The 21194-nt window shown below is 35.7% G+C and overlaps 1 protein-coding gene across 7 annotated transcripts in view; it reads right to left on the bottom strand.

Annotated features, from left to right (window-relative positions):
• The window catches only part of C1GALT1 (core 1 synthase, glycoprotein-N-acetylgalactosamine 3-beta-galactosyltransferase 1), a 61433-nt gene that overhangs the window by 10580 nt on the left and 29659 nt on the right, over window positions 1–21194 (bottom strand). For 4 of the 7 annotated variants that reach the window (XM_061164949.1, XM_061164950.1, XM_061164948.1 and 1 more), the window contains 3 exons: window positions 16642–16878; window positions 12583–13250; window positions 1287–6239 (listed from right to left, as the gene is read on the bottom strand). In XM_061164949.1, the coding sequence (XP_061020932.1) occupies window positions 6021–6239; window positions 12583–13250; window positions 16642–16861 (1107 nt within the window). In that variant the 5' untranslated portion in view covers window positions 16862–16878 and the 3' untranslated portion in view covers window positions 1287–6020. Of the gene's footprint in view, window positions 1–1048; window positions 1121–1286; window positions 6240–12582; window positions 13251–16641; window positions 16879–21194 lie in introns of those variants that run through there. The other 3 variants (XR_009696630.1, XM_061164951.1, XM_061164953.1) reach the window with 2 other exon arrangements.

Raw genomic sequence — 21194 nt, 5'->3', positions numbered from 1 at the left:
AGTACTGCTGCCAATGGGAAGAAGAGAAAAAAGCAAAGACATGGGATGAGAGAAGCAAAGAATAGGGAAAGGTTCAAAGAGCCAGAAATTCAAAGGCAGGAAGTGAGGGAAAATTCAGCCAGGTGAGTAGGTTGTAAAAATTAATTTTTATGAACAACAAATCATTTCTATTCCTAATTACTCTAAGCATATACCTTCATCTCGTCAAATAAAATTACTACATAAATCTTACCATCATGAAAAAGTAACAAATAATACTTTAAAGAAAAAATTCAACTATTAAAATAATCAGACCTTTCTAGTCTTATCTCTCACACACATGTCCACTGAACAGTACAGTTACAAGGATGATATCCTTGCATAAAACTAAAGAAAAAAACGGAATCATCAGTTCTCTTTCAAACTCCTGTCTAGATTTTACCATTGCTCTACAATCTGACAACAACAATGGAAAGTGAAATTCAACCTAAATGTTACCAGGAGTATGATTCCAGTGCTACAGGAATAGGAGGAGGAAAGACAAGGCAGTGAGCCTTCACATACGCCCAAAGCATGATTAAGCAGACGTGGGAAACAATATTATTACTATTTTTTTTACTTAGTAGGAGCAAAGAACTTCATAGATATAAATATCTTTGAAGTATATAAAATGTCTGTCATTCAGGTCAGCTCAAATATTACCTCCTCAGAGGTGTTCCCTGACACCCCACCCATATCTACCATATCACACTTTTTTTTCCCTAACACCACTCTGAAACACGGTGTTCCTTCATCTACTACCTTGTTTATTGCCTAGCTGTAGAATTAAGGCCCTAGGAGAACAGAAACCTTATATACATGGTTCACCTCTGTATTTCTAGTAGATTCTGGGCACAATTATTCAAATAAATAATTAGCTGAATAAATAAATTTCTCAAGTGTACATGACAGATAAAAGTATACCAAGAAATAGGAAAGCAATCTTTTCTTTTCGTATGTTCTTTTCAGTATGTTCTTTCTATAACATATATGTATACCTATAAACATAGATACACAGATACACACTTACCTGGACAAAAGCATAGGTGTTTCTGTTTTTTCAATGTAGATTATTCAAAATCAGAGGTGGAATATTTTGTTGCTTTAAAGAAAAATAACATGTTGCAGTAAAAATTATTTAAGCCTATTTAAATTGCATAACTTTGATGGGAAAACTGTTTAATATTTTTGGTAAAATAACCCCAAAACTACCCATTAAAGAATGTTTCTCCCACAACTTTTACATCAGTTAAAAATAATCAGATAAAGCAGCTTTAAAATGGTAATTTATTTTATGCAGTTGTTTAAATCCATTGTTTAAAAATGTTCAAAAGGCACTTTAAAAAACATTTAAAAATACATTTTTTCTGACTTTTTGGTGATCACTTAAAATAAGCAAGTCACCAGACATTTTAAAATCATTCATGATACTATTACGTTACATAATTTTTAAATTCCAAAACACAAACATCCTCTGGGCAATATAACACACTGCTTAGCAGTAAGATTAGTTCCCCTCTAATAGTATACTTTATATATGGATCGCTGCAGGGCCCTGTAAAGTTATTTAAACTTCACTGATATAAACTAAAAACTAGAGAGGTAAAGGAGTTGAAACTAGTTTTAGAATTGGTTTCTCTAAAGAGAATTTATAAAATTTCTCATTCTAATCTGAACTAAAATTTCTATTTCAACTCCAATATATAAACATAAGCCATCTTTTTAATCAATAGAGGTTATATTTAGTACAACATAAGCCACAGGTTGTCCCCCAGATTTCTTAAGTACGCTTCTGTCAAGGCTACTATAAATAAGCAGTGAAATGAGGCAAATGAGGGTGTTTTTTCTTGAGAAAAAGTGAAGTTGGGGAGTGGAAGAATCCAAATAATTTTAAATAGTTTTACTTCATTTAATTGAATATCTAAAATTAGTTTAAAATTGCAGACTTTTAAGTAGGTCAAGTATCCTGAGAGCCAGCAGGCATTATTCTTAGACAAACTTTTACTTACAATCTCATAGGGAAACAATATCAATAGGTATAAAATTATGTAAGTGATATATACAAACTCTAATCACAAAGAATAGCTGAATTAATCTTGTGAGGGCAGCATTAGGAGTAGTTAGAAAGCGGAAGTTAGTTATCAAGGAAATAAAGATGGGCAATAAATACAAAGAAATAGAAATTGTCAAAACTCTAAAGAAGTGAAATATTCTAAAGAAATGAAAATTTAAATGAATAAAAGGGTAGACTTCATCGAATCTATCAAATGAGGGATTTTTCAAGCCTCAATCTGGTAATAATACAGAAAAATTAATACTCAAACAATTATGAAAATAACCAATTAGCAAATTTAATGCTCAAATTCAATCACCATACTTTTAAAAATATTAAAACCTGGTCAGTCATTTATTTCCAAATCTTCTTACATGTAACAGAAACTCCTCTGAAGTTTAAGGTATTTGAAAACAACTGAACTCTGGGAAAAAATCTGCTTTATATCATCTACAAGCCTCCCACTTGAAATACAAGTATACTGTTATTGGAGAACAAAAGACAGCGAAGCCTGTTTAAGACCATACTAAAGTCATTTACCCAGAGGACAAAAATCTTCATGTAAAAGACAGTAAGTCGTTATCCGCATCAAATCTGCTTTTATGTGCTCTATTAAATACTTGGAGAGTTTTTTGCTTTACTACGTCCTATAGGACAGTCAACTGATCCTTGAAAGTGATGAAATTTTGATAAAATTAGCAGAAAAACATTCTGCATATTATATAATAGTACTTTACTGTCTCTATTGAAAAATTTTTTTACCACCAATTGTGGACATTTTTGATGACATTCATTTTGGTATGCTTTTAATGAATTAATGTGTACTTACTAGTAATTACTGAACATTTTCTGCCCTAATATGAAACTACTAAACTTTGTATTTTACTGTGGGCCCTGATATTAGTCACCCTGAAGAAGCTAAAGGATTCTGTCAAATGAATGATTCACTGACCTTTTTATATTCTCTTTAGTCTCTTACTAAATATATTTATATTATCTTTAGTCTTTTACTAATATAGTGTGATTCTATATTAGATCCATAGTATAGAACTACATTATATTATGCTGTATCTAAATTTTGAAAGATAACCACACTTACGGGGAAGTAATCCTCAGTGTGTTATAAGGATGATTTGCATATGATCACCAGGTTTAGGGGGGAACTGGAGGGCTTGTTTAAACATAATTATTTGCTTCTACCACTAGAGTTTCGGGATTCAGTAGGTCTGGGGTGAGACACAGGACTCATTACTGACAAATTCCCAGGTGATGCTGACACTGCGGATTGGGACCACACTTGGAGAACTGGTGCCCAAGGGTATCTGGGAAGAATGCATACTTCTAGTTCCCAAGAAAGAATCAAAATTTCTGGAATTGGGGTCTTGAAACCTCCATTTTAACAAGTTCCCAGGCAAGAGTATATGAAGCACAATTTACGGATCATTATGACAATTTTGGCTGGTTAATTTGATAACTACTGGCCAATGTATCAGATGTCACATGTCATTAAGTAAAAATGGAAATAATGTTACATGATTAACCTCAAGGCTGACATGGTACCAAGAACACACAGGCTCTGAGTATAAATCTTAGCCCTGTTACTTACTAACTTTCTGACAGTGGAAAAATGACTGTAGTTCTCTGAGCCTCAGTTTTCTCATCTATAATATGGGAGTAACCCCTAATTTGTGAGGATTAACACAGAGTATCTAAGCACATTACCTGGTGTATAGTAGGCATCAAATAAAAACTAGCTATTACTTATTATAAGAAATGTATGAAATATTTCCCTTAATATCTGATTTGATTAAAGCAGATTTCTCATTCATTTAAAATAAATATTTATACTCCAAGGTAAAGAATAATAAGAAAACTTCACACTTAGCATTCCATACTCTGGGACAAACAGTGTTCTTAAAAGTCATACACATATTCACTCATTTAATCCTCATAAAAATCCTGTGAGGTAGGTAGTATTCCTGTCCCTAGTCTACAGATGAGGAAATTGAGGCACAGAGTTAGGATTAAGTAAACTGCTCAAGGCTACAAAACTAGTGAAGGAACAAGAATTTAAACGCAGGTGGTCTGACTCCAGACCCCAGGATTCATCACAATGCTGATTTTGTACGAGTCAATTTTAAGGTTTTTGGATGTTTATGGTAAACAATTTATAATTCTAGTACAGAAAAGTAGCGTATATGGACAGCAAGTAAATTCATATTCATAGCAAGGTAAAGAGTTGCTCAAAGAATAGAATGCCTTCAAAGTTTGGCAGCTGATATCACCAAGAAAATAAAAAAAAAAAATTTAATAGGTAAAATCTAGTGTAAGTTTTCACTATATTGACAAGAGTAATCCATCATTAGCCACTAGGATGAACATCCTCTCAAATACACAATGCAAAGAGGTCTTGGTTTTGACATATTTTGGCACAATAAATATAAAATATTTAGCTAAGCAGCAGAATCAATGGCATAACAGCCACATAAAATTAGCATTATGATAAAACATAAGAGAAATGTAAATTATTTGTAACATTTAAGATAATCATATAGAAGGTGTATTCTGTTATGATACACTCAGATGATAATTGCTAAAAACAACTAAACTTTAACATTTTCTTTCCTTCCAGAAATTCTTTAAATAGAGGGTCACCAAAATTAGAATGAAACATTTATGTGTTTTTGATGACAGTCTTGAATGGGTATTCTGCTTTGTTCCAACTGTCCATTGACAAAAACAATCATCCTCAAGGAAGTCAGCATCAAAATTCAATGTTATTCATAAATTAAGTATTTAGTTTTTTAATATTTGACACATTTCAGTTTGTTTAAGCATTCTGCATTTTTTACTGTTTTTAATTAACTCTGGTCAAAATCTTACAAATTATTTAGCCAGTGTAACTAACAGCCACCTCAGAACCTATAAATGAATCTCAAACCTCTGCTTTAAACAAGTTATGAAAGGCACAAACAAGTTCTCATCTCTCAACAGAATGAGAAAGAAAGGAACTATAATTATGTAGTTGGACAGAATTTTAAATAATCAGTTAAAAATGTAACTTAGTGATTCCTGAGAATAGCACTATTATAAGAAATGCATCTCCAAATAGCATTAAATTTACTATCATTAGTTACCCATAATTAACAATGGGTAAAACTAGGAATAAAATACTTAAAAATGCATGTTTATTTAATGCTATTAATGCTTTCAGTAAATAAATATTAATAGTTCAGAATGGCATTTGAGAATGGTTAAGCACATTTAGAAAAGAGACAATGGGGACTCCGCAGAAGATTAACTATTAATTAGAATGAAGTATATAATACAGTCAAGGCCCATGATAATTTCAAAATGTGGTTTTATTAATGCACTTAAGGACAAGTGCCATTCTTATTCTACCTTCTTCTGGAAGACATACTACCAATTATAAATAGTCACAGCAAATTTTCATTAGACAAAAACTGTGTGTGTGTCAGGGGGTGGTTGGTTCATTTATATCATACTGCAAATATAAACTCATGTTCTGAGTCTACAGACAACACTGAGCAACAATATTTCCTTCTAAATTTTCTTTAAGGCAGATCTGTTTAGCATCGTGTGTGAGTTGCTAACATGGTGCAGTGTAGTTTCAGCAAGTTTAACTTTTAATTTCCCAGTGAAAATAATACATGTGGTCAGGAATAGGCAACGAATCTCTTTTCTAGTCCCTCTGCCTGGCCACCATTTTAAAAACACAAGTTTTTCTTAGACATATATATATTACTGTATCAAAACACATTTTAACAGACTTCACAGCGCACTTAAAGCTTCAGTTTACAGTCATTCATACGAAAGGTTTCTAATATGGAATGTTCACTTGGAAACAATTCCTCACTGGGGTTCCAGTGTTCTATGTCAGAAATGGAGAAGTTCTTCTTCAGTGCAATGCTAGACATTTTGCCTCTGTTCATTTATGTTTTTCTTTCAAGGGCTCCTGATTTACTTTTTTATCTTCATTTTTGTATATCTGACTTACTTCCTTTAGCATCTTCTCAGGTAAGGCAGGTTGATATCTGTATAAATAACCATACGGACGAAGATGATAAACGAGGTATTCTAACTCATACATAGTTGTAGGATCAACATAGTGAAAAGAAACTGCAAGGTCGGAACAGCAACCAGGACCCTAAAAAAGTAGCAGAAACAGGCATTATTAATAAATGGCATATTGTTACATACAATATTAACATACTGATAAAAAAGGAAACACTAGTTTTAACAGAATCAAAGCATTAAAGCTCGCAAACTAAGCAGAACCACAAGCTTTACTAGACCCGTGAAAGAAGCCAAGTGTTTTCAAACATGAAATTGCTGAAGTATATCTACCTGAAATAAAATTCTCTCATACCCTATAGATTAGCGCCCCTCCAAGAAAAACCAAACGTAGAAAACCTTGAGACTTCTTTAAATGAAAGAGTCAGCTATACAAAGGACAAAGTTCTATTTCTCCAAGTTTTGCTTTCTCTTCATAATTTTCTCATTATAAATTTTTGCTTGGCTCTGCCTCAGAAAGACCTTTAGAACATTCAGTGGTTACAAAGCCTTGCCCAGAAGGGTATCTGCAAGCTAAAACTTCATCAATACATCAACCCAAACAATCTGGTATTTAAGAGAGGAAGTGCTAAGTCATACCTGGGTTTGAGCCCATATTTTGCCTACTAGTGTATAATCTGGGGCAAGCTACTTAATCTCTATAAGCTCCAATTTCCCCACATGCAAAAAAGATGGTTACTTAAAGGAGACAATGTGTATAAAATGGCTAGTACCATGCTTTCCCTGTAGTAAATGCTCAATAAATGTTAGCTTACACTGACAAAATAATCATATTCAGGTGGCCCTCAGTTAAACTTTTGTTCAGTTACATAATTCTCATAGATTTCTGAGCTGGCATGAGGGCAGTTAAAGAAGACAGAAACAAAATAACAACAAAAATACAAAAACAGAAAAGAATAAAAAAGACAGAATTTTAAAAACTGGTCCCAGAATTAAGTAGTTAGTCACAAGGTCATTCTGGGGTCAAAATTGGCATCTGGAGACTGCTTCACTCAGATAACTGCAAGAAAACTTAAAACTATCTACTGTCTTTGCAATGACTCATGGAGAAAAACAGTCAGGCAAGTTCCCAGAGAAGATTCATAGTGATCCACTAAATCAAACATGTAATAATTCATGTTTGGAAGTATGCAGCTTACAATGCAGTAAATATCATTAAGAAATCATCCATTGTATTTTCTCTGACCTTTTCTCTAAACTCTCCTTTGAAACAAAAACTGAATAGATGAGTTTCTTGGACCAACATGTAGACACTGAAAAATTATCTGGTGTCTACTTTTTACATTTTTAGGGAATTTAAAAATAGAAATAAATATGAAAAGTAAACAGATAAGTCAACTTGTGATTATCAAACCAGCTCTATCCAGTAGACATATGTGACCACAAAATGCAGCATACTTAAAAAGTAGAAAGAAATAGGTGACATTAATTTGAGTATGTTTTAACTGAATAAATCTATATTATTTTAATATTTAGACAGGTGATCAATATTTTCTAAATTATTGATGAAATCATTCTTTTTATTTGTGCTAAGTCCTTGAAATCAAGTATGATTTCTATTACTGGGCACATCTAAATTTCAGTAGTCATACTTCAAATACTCAATAGTCATATGTGGTTAGTAGCTACTATAGTGGCCAGTGCATAGTGGCCACTGAAGACCAGAACAAGAGTGGTTAATATTAAATTACCGGCTCCTCTCTGGAAGCAATTTTATATAACTCTGAAATATAATAATATTTTGCTTAGATTTACTGCAGTAATTATGTTACACTCCATTGTGCTGGTTTTTTTTTTACTGGATGGCCAGGATAACTGCTTAATGATATCAGTTTTTAATTTATTATTTAGTTAATATTTATAAGCAATAAAAGGTAATATAATAAAATAGCTATAATCCTTAGAAACAAAGTACCTAGTTCTTTGCATATGATTATGGATACTCCCAAAACTCAAGAGTCAAGTGAAAAATAATCAGAAATAAAAAAATCCAGGAACAGAGCCAGATTTTAAAGATGCTTAGGGAAAAAAAAAGCTTTCATATATATATACACGTATACACACTCGTTTAAAAGTGTTAAGCAAAGAAACCAATTAGAAGAGTAACAAAAATACTAAAAACCTAAGGAGATACTTAAGAAATAAAGATTTACTTGAAGAAAACTACAAAAATTTACTAAGGGACCTAAAATGAAATTTAAAAAATAATGGGCAAAGATATCCATTATTTCTAAAGTAATTAGTTTATGCACAAGTATAGAATTTGAGAGTTGCCAAAACAATTTAAAAGAAAAAGAGAGGGAGCAATAAAGGAGAAAAGACACAGTCTTAGATTAATAATTTGAAGACTTTGTAAAGCTACAAGGTTCAAAACAATATGGTGCTAAGCCAAAACCAAATAGAACAGTGGAACAGAACTGAAATCTCAGATACTGACCCGACTGTAAGTAATGCTATGGTGGTGGTGGTGGTTTAGTCACTAAGTTGTGTCCGACTCTTGCGACCCCATGGACTGTAGCCTGCCAGGCTTCTCTGTCTGTGGGATTTTCCAAGCAAAAATACTGGAGTGGATTGCCATTTCCTTCTCCAGGGGATCTGCCCGACCCAGGAGTCGAACCCGAGTCTCCCGCACTGCAGGCAGATTCTTTCACCAACTGAGCTATGAGGGAAGTCCAAGTAATGCTATAGGGAATGATAATAATGGAGGTCTTTTTAAATCAGCAGTGAAAAAAGGACTATTAATAAATGGTGCTGGAATAATTAGTTAACAATTCGGAAAAATCAGGAGTTCTCTACATCAACCATGTACACTAGTAAGTTTCAAATGGATTAGAGTTAATATAAATAAAACTGAAGAATTAATATGCTAAAACCATATCTGATCATTTCTGACCTATAAAAAAGGCAATTTCACACATAGAGGAATGGTTTTTAGTGTTTGAAAATCCACTATATTTTAAATCCACTGTATTAAGACTGACTTCAAATTTTCTTGTGAGAAAAAATCAACTGCTAGGGAATAGACTGTAGCCCTAGGGAAAAGATTTCATTCCTAGGAACAGATTCACTTCTAAGGAAGTGAGAAGGGAGTGTGAAAGGAAACTGCATGAAAAGTTCTGAACGACTAACATAAGAACATAACTTTTTGATTAACTACACTATTTCACACCCTAACCTGCTAGATAAAATTTGCTTTTTCGGAGCTTCTTTTTTTAAAAAAATTAGAGTATAACTGCTTTATAATGTTGAATTGTAGACGAAATTTTTCTGCACTGTATTTTTAGTGACTACGAAGGAGAGAAAGCAAGTATGTAAGAGATTCAGGACAGCTTTGAAAACAGCGACTCCCTTAGGGAGAAGACAATTCATTAAATGATGAATAATAACAGAAGGGTGGTTTCACTTTGGGTTTATATAGAACCTTCTGAGAGAGAAGAGGCAAAATTAGGCTGGGTCAATTTTGGAACTTACCAGTCTCTTTTACAGTTTTTAAAATAACTCATAAATTTTTAGAGAATAAATGTAAATTTTCCCACCCATTTAAAAAGCTAGTAAAATTCAAATAAGATATGTGCCTGGATGGGAGGAGGGTTTGGGGGAGAATGGATCCATGTATATGTACGGGTGAGTCCCTCTGCTGTTCACCTGAAATGATCACAACATTGTTAATCAGTTATATCCCAATGCCAAACAGAAAGTTCAAAATAAAAAAAATCCACGATACAACTAAAAATAAATAAAATATGTGCTCTGTAAATATTTGTTAATATAAACTATATTGTTAGGGATACCTTATTTGCCGGTGGGAACTGTTGGCAGTACTTTTAAAGGCAAAGTGGGGTATTTTACTGGTTAAAAATAATAACAATTATTATGCTCCTTTGCTATTACTGTTATGTGTATCCAACATCAAAAACTCTTGGTGAAATCTTACATGCATTTAGGTGTTTTCATTATTATGCATTTGTAATGTTCTTGAGTTTAGGTATATTTTTGTACAGTAGGGGTGCAGAATTGAGAAGGGAAGAGGTCAAGTAATCCTGGATGGCTTAAGAAAACTTTGCACCGAAAAAGCATCCCAAAACTAAACCAAAACCAAAACAGACTATCAAAATGCAGACTTGGGAATACACGTGTTTTACAGTTTAGGAAATTCTTGCGTCTATAATAGCAGTAAGATGCTAGCATATGGATTCAAAGAACCTCATTACATAAAACTGAACTTTAAAATGTTTGTTTATTCAAGTGGAATTTATCCCAACAAAAGAATATTTATTCTAACATACTCTACCCTCCTTTGGGGAGCACATATAACGTTAATCAGACAGCAGTGGCCATGATAGAAATAATAAGAGCTTTTAAAATCAGAGAGGGACTGCAAATACTGCCAAGGCTACTCATCAGGACAGTCAAGTTACGTGACTCTCTTGAGTCTGTTTTGTCACTTGTTAAATGTAGGTTTACCGTTAAGGATTAGCTATCACTTCTGTGTAAGTACCAGGAACACACTGGTGGTTGAGAGCTGAAAAAGCAGTAATTTGCTTTAAAATTTCCTTTTAAAGCTGAAAACTTAAAAGCTCGGGTCAGATGTTCCAGGTCAAGGTTTGAAACTTCAGTACTATTGACATTTTGGGCTGGATAATGCTCCGCTGTGAGGGGCTGTCCTGTGCACTGTGGAATATTCAGCATCTAGTAAGTTTACAACCTTGTGGATTTCTACCCATTAGATGCCAGTCGCAACCACTAAGTAAACAACCAAAAAGGCCTCTAGATTTTCCCAAGTGTCCTCTGGGAGGCCAAAAAGAGCCCCTGGCTGAGAACAGCTGTTTTAGATGGTGATTTGAAAACAATGACTTGTAATGAAGAGAACAGTACCATAAAGTGTATTATTGGTTATCTTAGGGCCAGAGAAAAGGTAAACAGAACCAGTGACTTGCCTCAAGACATTAATCAATAACAGAACTGAGTTTAAAAGCTAGACTCTCAATGTATGACAATACCCACTGAAATGTTGTGAAGTAATTAGCCTCCAACTAATAAAAAATAAATAAATTAAAAAAAAAAAAAAAGATAAAAGCTAGACTCTGTGATTCCTGGTCTCCAGTCAATTATTGGTGCAATGCTCATATAGTGAAAAACTGGCAACAGCTTACTAAATATATACAGGCAGGAGGATGGGTAAATTACTGTATATTCATATATTAGATTATTATACAGCAGTCTAAAATTAATGAAGCAGATATACATATTAATGTTGATAAATTTTAATGTTGCATGAAAAAGGTATATGTCCAAGTATGCCTGTGGTACAATTCTACTTATTTAAAAACCTGCAAAACAACATACTATGTATTATTTACAAATACAGAAACATGTAGGAAAAACATAAAAACACACATGGTAATGAAAAATACTAAACTCATTACAGTGGTTAATTCTCAGGAAGGAGCTAAGAGAAATGGGTTGAGGAGAGGACACTGGCCTAACCTATCTCTATACCTTTTTGTTTAAAAAAAAAAATCTAAAGCAAATGTGGCAAAAGACTAATATCTGGTAAAGCTGGTTGTGTTGTGTGTGCGTACCCAGTCGTTGGTGGGTACAAAACAGTATATCCTCAAATATTTAGTTGTATATTTGAAATATTTAATAATTTATTTTAGATAAAATTCTCAGGAATGTCAGCTAAGGTGTCAAGTGAGGTCCAGGACTTACAGGTACTCCCTGTATGAGAGACACTGTCCTGTATCGTGATGACCACTGGATCAGACAGGTAGATCAGGTCCATCTTACAAACGAGGAAACTCAGGCTCAGGGGTTAGGCAAATTCTGTCCATCCAAGGTCACTCAGCTACTAAGTGGGAGAGCTTAGTAGCTAGGATTTGAACCTAGGTCTTTCTGAACCCCAAAATCTTTTCAGGCATTGCTCCTGAAGATGAGAAGGCTCTTTACCCAGATCTTCCCATAGCCTGCTTTCTAACCTCACTCAGGTTTCTGTTCAAAAGTTACCCTTTTAGCGAAGTCTTCTTTATTTGCCCAAACTGAAGTATCCCTTCCAACTCTGGGTCACTCTCCATCTTCTTACCTGGCTCCATTGTTCTCTGGAGCACTTGCACTACCTAAAATTATTTTATAACTGAACTTGTCAGCCTGTTTATTGTATGTCTCCTCATCAAGAATGTAAGGTTTATAAGAATTGGAACTTGACAATATTTACTGCTATATTCTTAGTGCCAGGCATGCAGCAATACAAATATTTATTGGAATTACTATTGCTGACACCTTCGTTCTCATCTGCTCTGTTATACTGCCATTCGATATAAAAAGACTAAGGGAGATACTAAAGAACATCACATTATTAGTTTTTTTTTAAAATAAAAGTCGAAGTACCTATACAGTAATAAAATTTCTAAACTTACCTCTACAGGAGGATAATAGTTATAATTCCAGTACCAAAAGGTTCTTGGCAGATAACCCTTGATTAAGTGGTGTTCTGGTACAAAAGGATGAAAAGTTTCTTTTCCAGTGGTATCTCTGGAATCTCCTGCTTCTACATTTATAATTTCCATGCATCTCCCCAGTGCTAAATCTTCGATGGAGGAACTGTGCGTACATTTGTCTGTTTTAAATGCCTCAACAAATCTCTTCAAAGCTTCTTTGCTTAGTACATATCCTGCTCCTCCACTCATGTAGCCCTGCTTTACATAGGGCTTAAATCTTCTCCCAAAGTAAATGGGTTCTTCAGGGTTGTATTTTGAGAGAAGCCATCTCAAGTTATCCAGTATAACGTAAGTATCATCATCTGCTTTCATAAACCAATCAGCATCGTCTAAATAATGATCATGAACATACTGAAAGGCTTTAATCGTTTTCCAGTACAGTTGGTCTCTGCCTTCTCTGGTTTTTAATCCCACAGCAGGGAAGTCCTTGTTTTCTTCTGAACTCATAAACAACACTTTATTGCAACGCTGGGCCCATGTAGCTTTGACATGTTTAGCCTTTTTCTCTAGATTTTGAGGCCCTGTCATTACCCAGCAAAGAATTTTAACCTTCTGATAGAGCTTTTCAGCGATGTCAGTGTTCTCATCTATTAAACAAAAATTGCTTACAGTTAATTTACATAGTTGTAAATTCAAAATAAATTATACCAAAGAAGACACTTTCTTCAACAATTTCAAAAGACTCCCCCCTCCCCCTTCTATATACCTCTCTACCGTTAGTGATTCAGCTGAAAGAAACACAACATTGACAGGAATTTTTCACTGCTATGAACAAGCTTCTGAAGAGCAGGAAACACAGACTAATGAAGCAGCAGTTCATCCTGGAGTCCACATCTTGTGTTATGAATTTCTACAAGTACCCTGAGGTGGTTTTAAAAAGATTTTTCATGACTACCCCAGTTCGAAAAAGATGAGTTAATGCAAAGCTGATATCATTTCTTTTTTTTTGATATCATTTCTTATAGTAACATACCTCATTCCAAAGTGCAAATCCACCAGAAACAGAACAGAAGAACAAGCAGAGGTAGTATTTCCAAGATTGTGAAGAGCAGCGTTTTTCACAGTATTGGTTTGCAAAGAAACAGGGCGCTTATGCCAAAATATAAAGCAATACATTGGGCTTCCCTGGTGGTGCAGAGGACAAGAATCTGCCTGCCAATGCAGGGGACATGGGTTCAATCTGTGCTCCAGGAAGATGCCACATACCTCAGGGCAACTAAGCCCATGCGCCACAACCAGAGAAAGCCCATGAGCAGCAATGAAGACCCAGCACAGCCAAAAATAAAACAAACAGTTAAAAAAAAATAATAAAGCAACATCTTACTTCTTTCATCAAGGAAGTCTTGCTACAATCTACCAAAAAGTCCATTTTTCTAAGCAGTAAGATTTACTGAGTTACATTCTGGTGCAAGCTTCTAATTAGGATGCAGACAGGTTAACAAACAATTCACAGGCTGTTGGGCCAGGACAACATTTTGAGTAACACTGCTCCAGAGAGAGACTCCAACTATGAGATTCCAGATCAGTGCTTGGTGAACGATCAATTTTTATTTCCAGTAGTTAGAGTTAGTAGTTGACATTTTTGCAACATGTCAAAAGTGAATAATAAAATAAAATTTCAAAAATAAATACAAAAACACAAGCCCTAAGTTTTTATGTTTAGATTTACACAAAATTATTGTCCAATTACCATAAAAGTTTCTAACTGTTTAATTCTGATGTCAATACTGTTTTAGTTGTAGACCAGCATGACTCTACAAAATTGCACTTTGTGTAGCAACGCTCTAGGTAGCATCCTGAGGAAATATCCTTGAAGTTAAAGGTCAATCAGTTACAAAAGCTCAGTCCTGTGAAAAATTAACAGCTGGAGGCATACATTTCTGGTTAACTGACTGACAGCGAGTAAAGACAAATGCTGGGAAGGGCATGAAAATAGTCTAACTGTCCCTCTGAATATCAAGAATTTGCAATCCAAACCCAGACGAAACTGCCCTCTTTTCAGGCAGAGAGCATTCAAATTTCATACAGTGGAGGGGTTCAATCTCCTAGTTGTACATATATGCCAAATCCTGGGCAGGAAGGACTGTGGTGGGAGCAGAAATCCTTAATATGTTTCACATAGAGCAAGACACCCTTCTCCCTACAGTTGGAATGTGGTAGACAGCCTTTCTCGTTCTTTCAATTACTCATTCATTCATCACTCTGTGATGGGCATGCGCTGGTACAGGAGATAAAAAGATGAATAAAACACATGTTTTGAATTCATTCTAGCATGGGAACTTGGCATGCAAACCAATACTTGCTGTCTATTAAGAGATGTTGTAACAGAGGTATGTGAAAAGGTTTCAATGAACTGAGGGGTAAAGTAATGGCTGATAAACACTACAGAATAGTGAAATGGGAAGTTGGCTAGAACAGAGAAGAAGGGGATATAAGGCAGTATCGGGAAAAATAAGAGACAATGCAGAAATTAGGTCTTTAAATGAAATTCACCAGAAGAAAGGACAAAAGACACGGTGAAGTTTGGTTGAGTGCAAGTACGTGGATATAACTGAAGGTCTGATTTAGGGGAAGTATGCTACAGACTGAGAGAAGTAACCTAACAGACAGTAAAGAAGCAGACTGTTAACATTTACGAGAAACAGGATTGATTGGGAAGCAGAGGAAAGCACCTACCATGACTTCACAGTTTCTGACTTAGGCAGAAAGTAGTGAGTTACATAAAAATAGGAGGAAGAAAACATTTTAGGATTGGAAAGGAGAGGAAGGAGTATGATTTACATGCTAAGTCTGCGAGAAACAGACCTTCAGCATACTTCTGTAGACGGACAAGTAGGTCCTAATTTATGCGCCTGCAGTGAGGCTGATCTAGAACAGCCTACCAGGAGAGAAGCCTGGCTCCCACTGAACAAGTAAAGCCTAGAGAATCGGTACAGAGCCGGTGCACAGTGGTCAAACTGCTCTATGGTAGGAACACAGCTGCTCAGAGATGAACCGCTGTCCCATGAACACTCACACACATGACACCTGTCACAGGATGCATGTACTTGCTAGTGCATAAAATAACCAGGATGTGTACCTCACCCTCAATCTCAGATTGAGAGGTAGGAAAGAAGCAATTTACTGCCAAAAAGATAAGAGAAACACCCCTTAATGTGGGACCTGCTGCATCCCAGAATTCCAACTTTTTTCCAAGCTGCTGTATTTTCTGTCAAATGAATCACCATTTGCAGAGATCTTTGAATTGTGAATGTCTTCTCATACTGTGTGGAACTAGGTTAAGGTAAAGACAGCAAAGAACAGATGGAAACTAAAATTATGAAGACTGATGACATCACACAGGCAAAGAAAGAGCCAAGGAACAGAAACCGAGAGAAAAGCAGCATTTAAGGGGCACAGAGAGGACACGGTTGAGAACACCTGGTTAGAGGGAGAAGACCAGGAGATGAAGTCATTTCATATCAGTATAACACATTCCTAGTTTTCGACTGCCCTAACAGTTTTATGCCTCTCAAAAGGAGAAAAGATTAGATTAGTTATGTCAGACACTGGTAAAAAGTAAACTGAAATTCACATATACCTCTTGAATTTCTTTAGGAAAACAAGACTAAGCAAAAACTAAGACTAAAACAAGATAACAGCAAAAACCAAAGACACAGATATGAACAATGAAAACAAAATTAAATAAATCTAATCTGAAAGTTTTGTCTTTCTCCAAGTTATGTTTCCTGAACTATTTCTATTAAAAAATAAAATAAAAATTAATATCTTACATCCTAAATAAATCTGGGTTTTAGTAATTTCTTTCTCCTGAGGCAAACCAAGAATTGTCATTTAATATCTGGAATTAAGCTCATTTCCATCAAAAGATACAGTGATATAACAAGATTCATATAAGCAACTTTTTCTAATTCTCTCAACGCTTAAACATATTGAAAAATACAGTTTCTATTTACTCCTTAATACAGTAAACCATACCTTTATGTTGGCTGGCATCTGCATCGAAGTTCATCTGTCCTTCTAGATGATTCTGTTCACTGTCATCTGAATGCCTAGCGTGAGGATCATTATGAAGAATACTAGGCTGGATGTCCTTCTGTTCTTCCAACAAAATACTAAGTAGCTGAGAGCATAAAACGAATCCGACTGCTGATCCACAAAGGAAGGTTAAAATATTCAGCCAAGATTTAGAGGCCATTTCCCGAAAATGTATTTCTGTAAGAAAAAATTATTACGGTGTTATAAATTATAAAGTAACACACATACCAAGAGGACTGGTAACTGTCAGCTACATTACTGATGTTGCTGTTGTTTCAGTTGCTAAGTCAAGCCTAACGCTCTGCAACCCTACGGACTGGGGTGGCGCTGGTGGTAAAGAAGCTGCCTGCCAATGCAGGAGACACAAGACATGCAGGCTTGATCCCTGGGTCGGGAAGATCCCCTGGAGAAGGGCATGACAATCCACCCCAGTATTCTTGCCGGGAGAATCCCATGGACAGAGGAGGCTGGTGGGCTACAGTCCATGGGGTTGCAAAGAGTTGGACACAACTGAAGTGACTCAGCAGCAGCAGCAGCAGGACTGTAACCCACCAGGCTCCTCTGTTCATAGCATTTCCCAGGCAAGGATACTGCAGTGGGTTGCCACTTCCTTCTCCAGGAGATCTTCCTGATCTTGGAATGATAATTCCTTTATAAGGAGAACATTTCTAAGAGTATTTGGCTTTCATCCCACTATTTGCTGCTGAAACACACATTATGGACAGTTAGATAAAATAAATGAGTAGCAACTAGGAGGATCACTGTTGGGGCGGGACACAGGAAAATATGTATTTGTACACAGAATTACCTATTCTTCTCACCAAGATCCTCCATGGAGCCAAGCCAGATTGCCACATTCTTTTTCTTTCTTTGCTATCAAAGTACTTATATATACTTTTTCCCTCTATACTCAAATAAGGGGTCAGCAAATTTTTTCTATAAAGAATTAGAAATAAAATACTTAAGGATTTGTGGACCACAGATGGTCTTTTGTGTATTATCTTTCTTCCTTTTTATTAAACAACCTTTAAAAACGTAAGAAACAGTCTTAGCTTGTGAAGGCTAGAGCCGGCACTATTTGGGACCTTCAGGCCAAACCTGTCTGCCACCTGATTTTGTGAATGAAGTCTAACTGGAGCACACCCGGCCCGATCCGGGGAGCGGCTGCTCCTGCTCCCCAACAGCAAAGCTCAGCAGCAGCAGCAGCGGCAGTACGTCCCACAAACCCTCATCTAGCCCTTTCAAGAAAAAGTTTGTCAACCCCTGTGCCCTAATACCCAGAGTCCACTGCAATGTTGGATGCGGCCACCCTCTGCTCACTGCTTTTCACTGTCATCCCATTGGACTGCAAGACCCTGAACAGCTTCTACATATCACTAGGATTAAGTAGGGTGCCTGGAACAGTGGCTGCTGGATCAATGCCTGCTGAACTGCCTGACAACCAAACGGGTCCATTTTAAGGGTTTGCTAATAGTTACTACATGTTCAATTCCTATGAGAAGGGTCCTAAATCTATAGTTTTCAACTCCCCGAGAAATTTTTTTAAATGTTTGCTAAGCATCGACTACATGCCAGATGCAGTCCACACTTCATTTCACTTGAAGAAAGTTTTAACTTCACTCTTCATTCTCACTATGAAAATTTGGGACTTCCCTGGTTGTCCAGTGGTTATGAATCTGCTTGCCAAAGCAGAGGACACAAGTTCCATCCCTGCTCTGGGAAGATTCCACATGCCTCAGGGCAACTAAGCCCATGGGCCACAACTACTGAAGCCCGCATGCCACAGCTACTGAGCCTATGTGCTGCAATTACTGAAGCCGCACACCCCAGAGTCTGTGCTCTGCACCAAGAGAAGCCACCACAACAAGAAGTCCGTGCACCGCAACTAGATAGGAGACCCCATTCAACACAACTAGAGAAAGCCCTCACGCAGCAACAAAGACCCAGAGCAGCCATAAAGTGAATAAATAACTTTAAAAAAGAAAACAGAAAATTTAAAAACATAACTTGCACAGGCTGACACAATCGATAAAAGCTATGACTTGAACCCAAGTCTGTCTGCTTAAAAAGTCAGTGCTCTTCCCACTGTGTTCCTCAGACTCTTTACCCACTCACCACTAACAACACAGGACAATGGACGTGTGTAGTGAAGGCAGGGGTCTGGGAAATATGACCATCAAAATAAAAATTGTTTTGAAATATTTTGTAAAACAAATAAACCAATGATCACGACTGGAACAACAAACAACTTCATGTGGTTATATTTCCAGAACAGCTAGGTTTTTTAAAACTAAACCCAAGTACAACCAGCAAAAGTGAACAAAATGTAAAAATAAAGTCTGGTGACAGTGCTAAGATATATCAAGGCCGTGAGAATTGCAGGGGTCTGGGGGAGGCAAGATCTGGAAATAGAAAAGAAGCACAGAAAGGAGGGCTGGACATCTAGCATGGCTTCATTCCTCAAGACAACCACTGCCTCTAATAGAGAAAAGAAGAGCTAAGGCAACGATGGTAAGAAAAAAACAGAGTCCAACATCTGCCCAAGAGAAGAGGTTCTGGAAAACACCCAGGCTTTTATTTGGACCCTGAAAAGCCACAATCTAGGAACAAGGACGGAGCAGAAATTAGGCCAACCTTCACCAGGACTGAAGCCCAAGTTGGAATCATCTTAACCACTGATGGATTAGGGTGATCTGCCCCTAGCCTAACTGCAAAACATAAAGTCTTCTGGGGAAGTATAAAATTATAGAGAACTTCAAATTATCACTATAATTTTTTATAATGATAATGTCCAACCCAATAAAAAAATCAGATATCAAAATTAAAAGCTTGAATGAAGACAGAAAACAGTAGGAAATGAAAACAGACCCACAGGAGACTTAGGTAAGAGATTTTCCTACTAATGACTTTTAGTTAGTCAATAAGTTAAATGACAAGACATAAGGTATAAAAAAACACATATAAAGAAAAAAACCTAATAAGCCAGAAAGCCAGGTCGAAAGAAATTACACAGACAAGTACAAAAAGAAACAAAGATGGAAAGTAAAGAACTGAGCAAAAGAAACACAAGAAGCAGAGTAAAAAGGTCTCACATATGTGTTAACTGGGATCTTTAAAGGAAAAGAAGATAACTGATTGATGAGAAAGCACGTGAGGAACAAATGACTGAACATTTCCCAAAACTGACAAAAGACTACCAACTCTCAGATTCAGGGGGCTCCATAAAACACACACACCCACATCTACAAAGAAAATGATACCAAGATAAACCACAGCAAAACTGCCAAAAATCAAAGACAAAGAAAGCATTCTCTATCTAGCAAAAATAGCCTTCAAAAATAAACCTGGAAAAGATTAAAAAAAAAAAAAAAATCAGCTTTATTCTTAAAAGAAATACTAAAAGGTGTTCCTCAGGCAGAAAGAGAAGAATCTTAGATGAGAATTCAGAACTGTAAGAAGAAAGGCGGAACCGTATAAAGTTGCTGTGTGTACTGATGCGTATGTGACGCTTGGCAATCCTATGTCCTGTAGCCAACTAGGCTCCTCTCTCCATGGGATTCTCCAGGCAAGAATGCTGAAGTGGCTTGCCATGCCTTTTTCCAGGGGATCTTCCCAACGCAGGGATCGACCTACGTCTCTTACGCATTTCCTGTTTTAGCAGGTAGGTTTTTTTTTTTTTTTTTTTTACCACTAGGGCCACTTGGGATTCCATATATACACTGAGAAGTAAATCCAAATGAACATTGGCGAGATAAAACATTAAAATGTTCCCACAAGGCATTGTTACTATTATCATTAAAATAAATGACAAAACTGGCACAAAAACTGTGAGGCTACAAAGAGTTTAAGTGTTCTAAAATCATTTTGTTGTGTAAAATTACTAATATCAGACTTTAAAAGACTAGGAGAGTATAACAGAATGACTGCTGTAATCATTAAAAAAAAGTAAAAATATGTAAGTAAAACTCAAACAGAAAAAACTAAAATAACACTTAATGATTAATAGTTTAATCAAAGGTATTTCCAAGGGAAGAACAAAGGAAGAAATGGATAAAAAGAAATGAGACAGAAAGAAAACAAATAGTAATATGACTGACTTAAACACATTTTTCAGCAATGGCATTAACTGTAAAAAGACTAAAATTCAAATTCAAAGATAAAGATTACCTACCAGTCTAGAAGAAAAATAAACCCAAGTATATGCTGCTTACAAGAGACATAGATTAAATATATACAGAAAGTTAAGAGCAAAAGGATGGGAAAAGATGTTATTCAAACACTTATAAAAAGAAAGTATTTTATAATCAGATAAAACAAATAAGTAGTGGCTACATGATGGTGTCTTCAAGATATTAAATTCTGCATTTATGATTTACATACCTTTCTGTATTATTTATTAGGAAAAGCTTTACATAAAAATACTTTCATATGATCTTTTGTTTTACCCCATTAATACATATTTACTATATGTATGTTTGATATGGAAATATTTA

Source organism: Dama dama, chromosome 18 (genome assembly GCF_033118175.1).
Source record: "Dama dama isolate Ldn47 chromosome 18, ASM3311817v1, whole genome shotgun sequence".
In the NCBI taxonomy this organism is placed as follows: Eukaryota; Metazoa; Chordata; class Mammalia; order Artiodactyla; family Cervidae; genus Dama; species Dama dama.
Note: the sequence above shows the minus strand (reverse complement) of the source record. Positions and strands in the feature narration are given on the sequence as shown.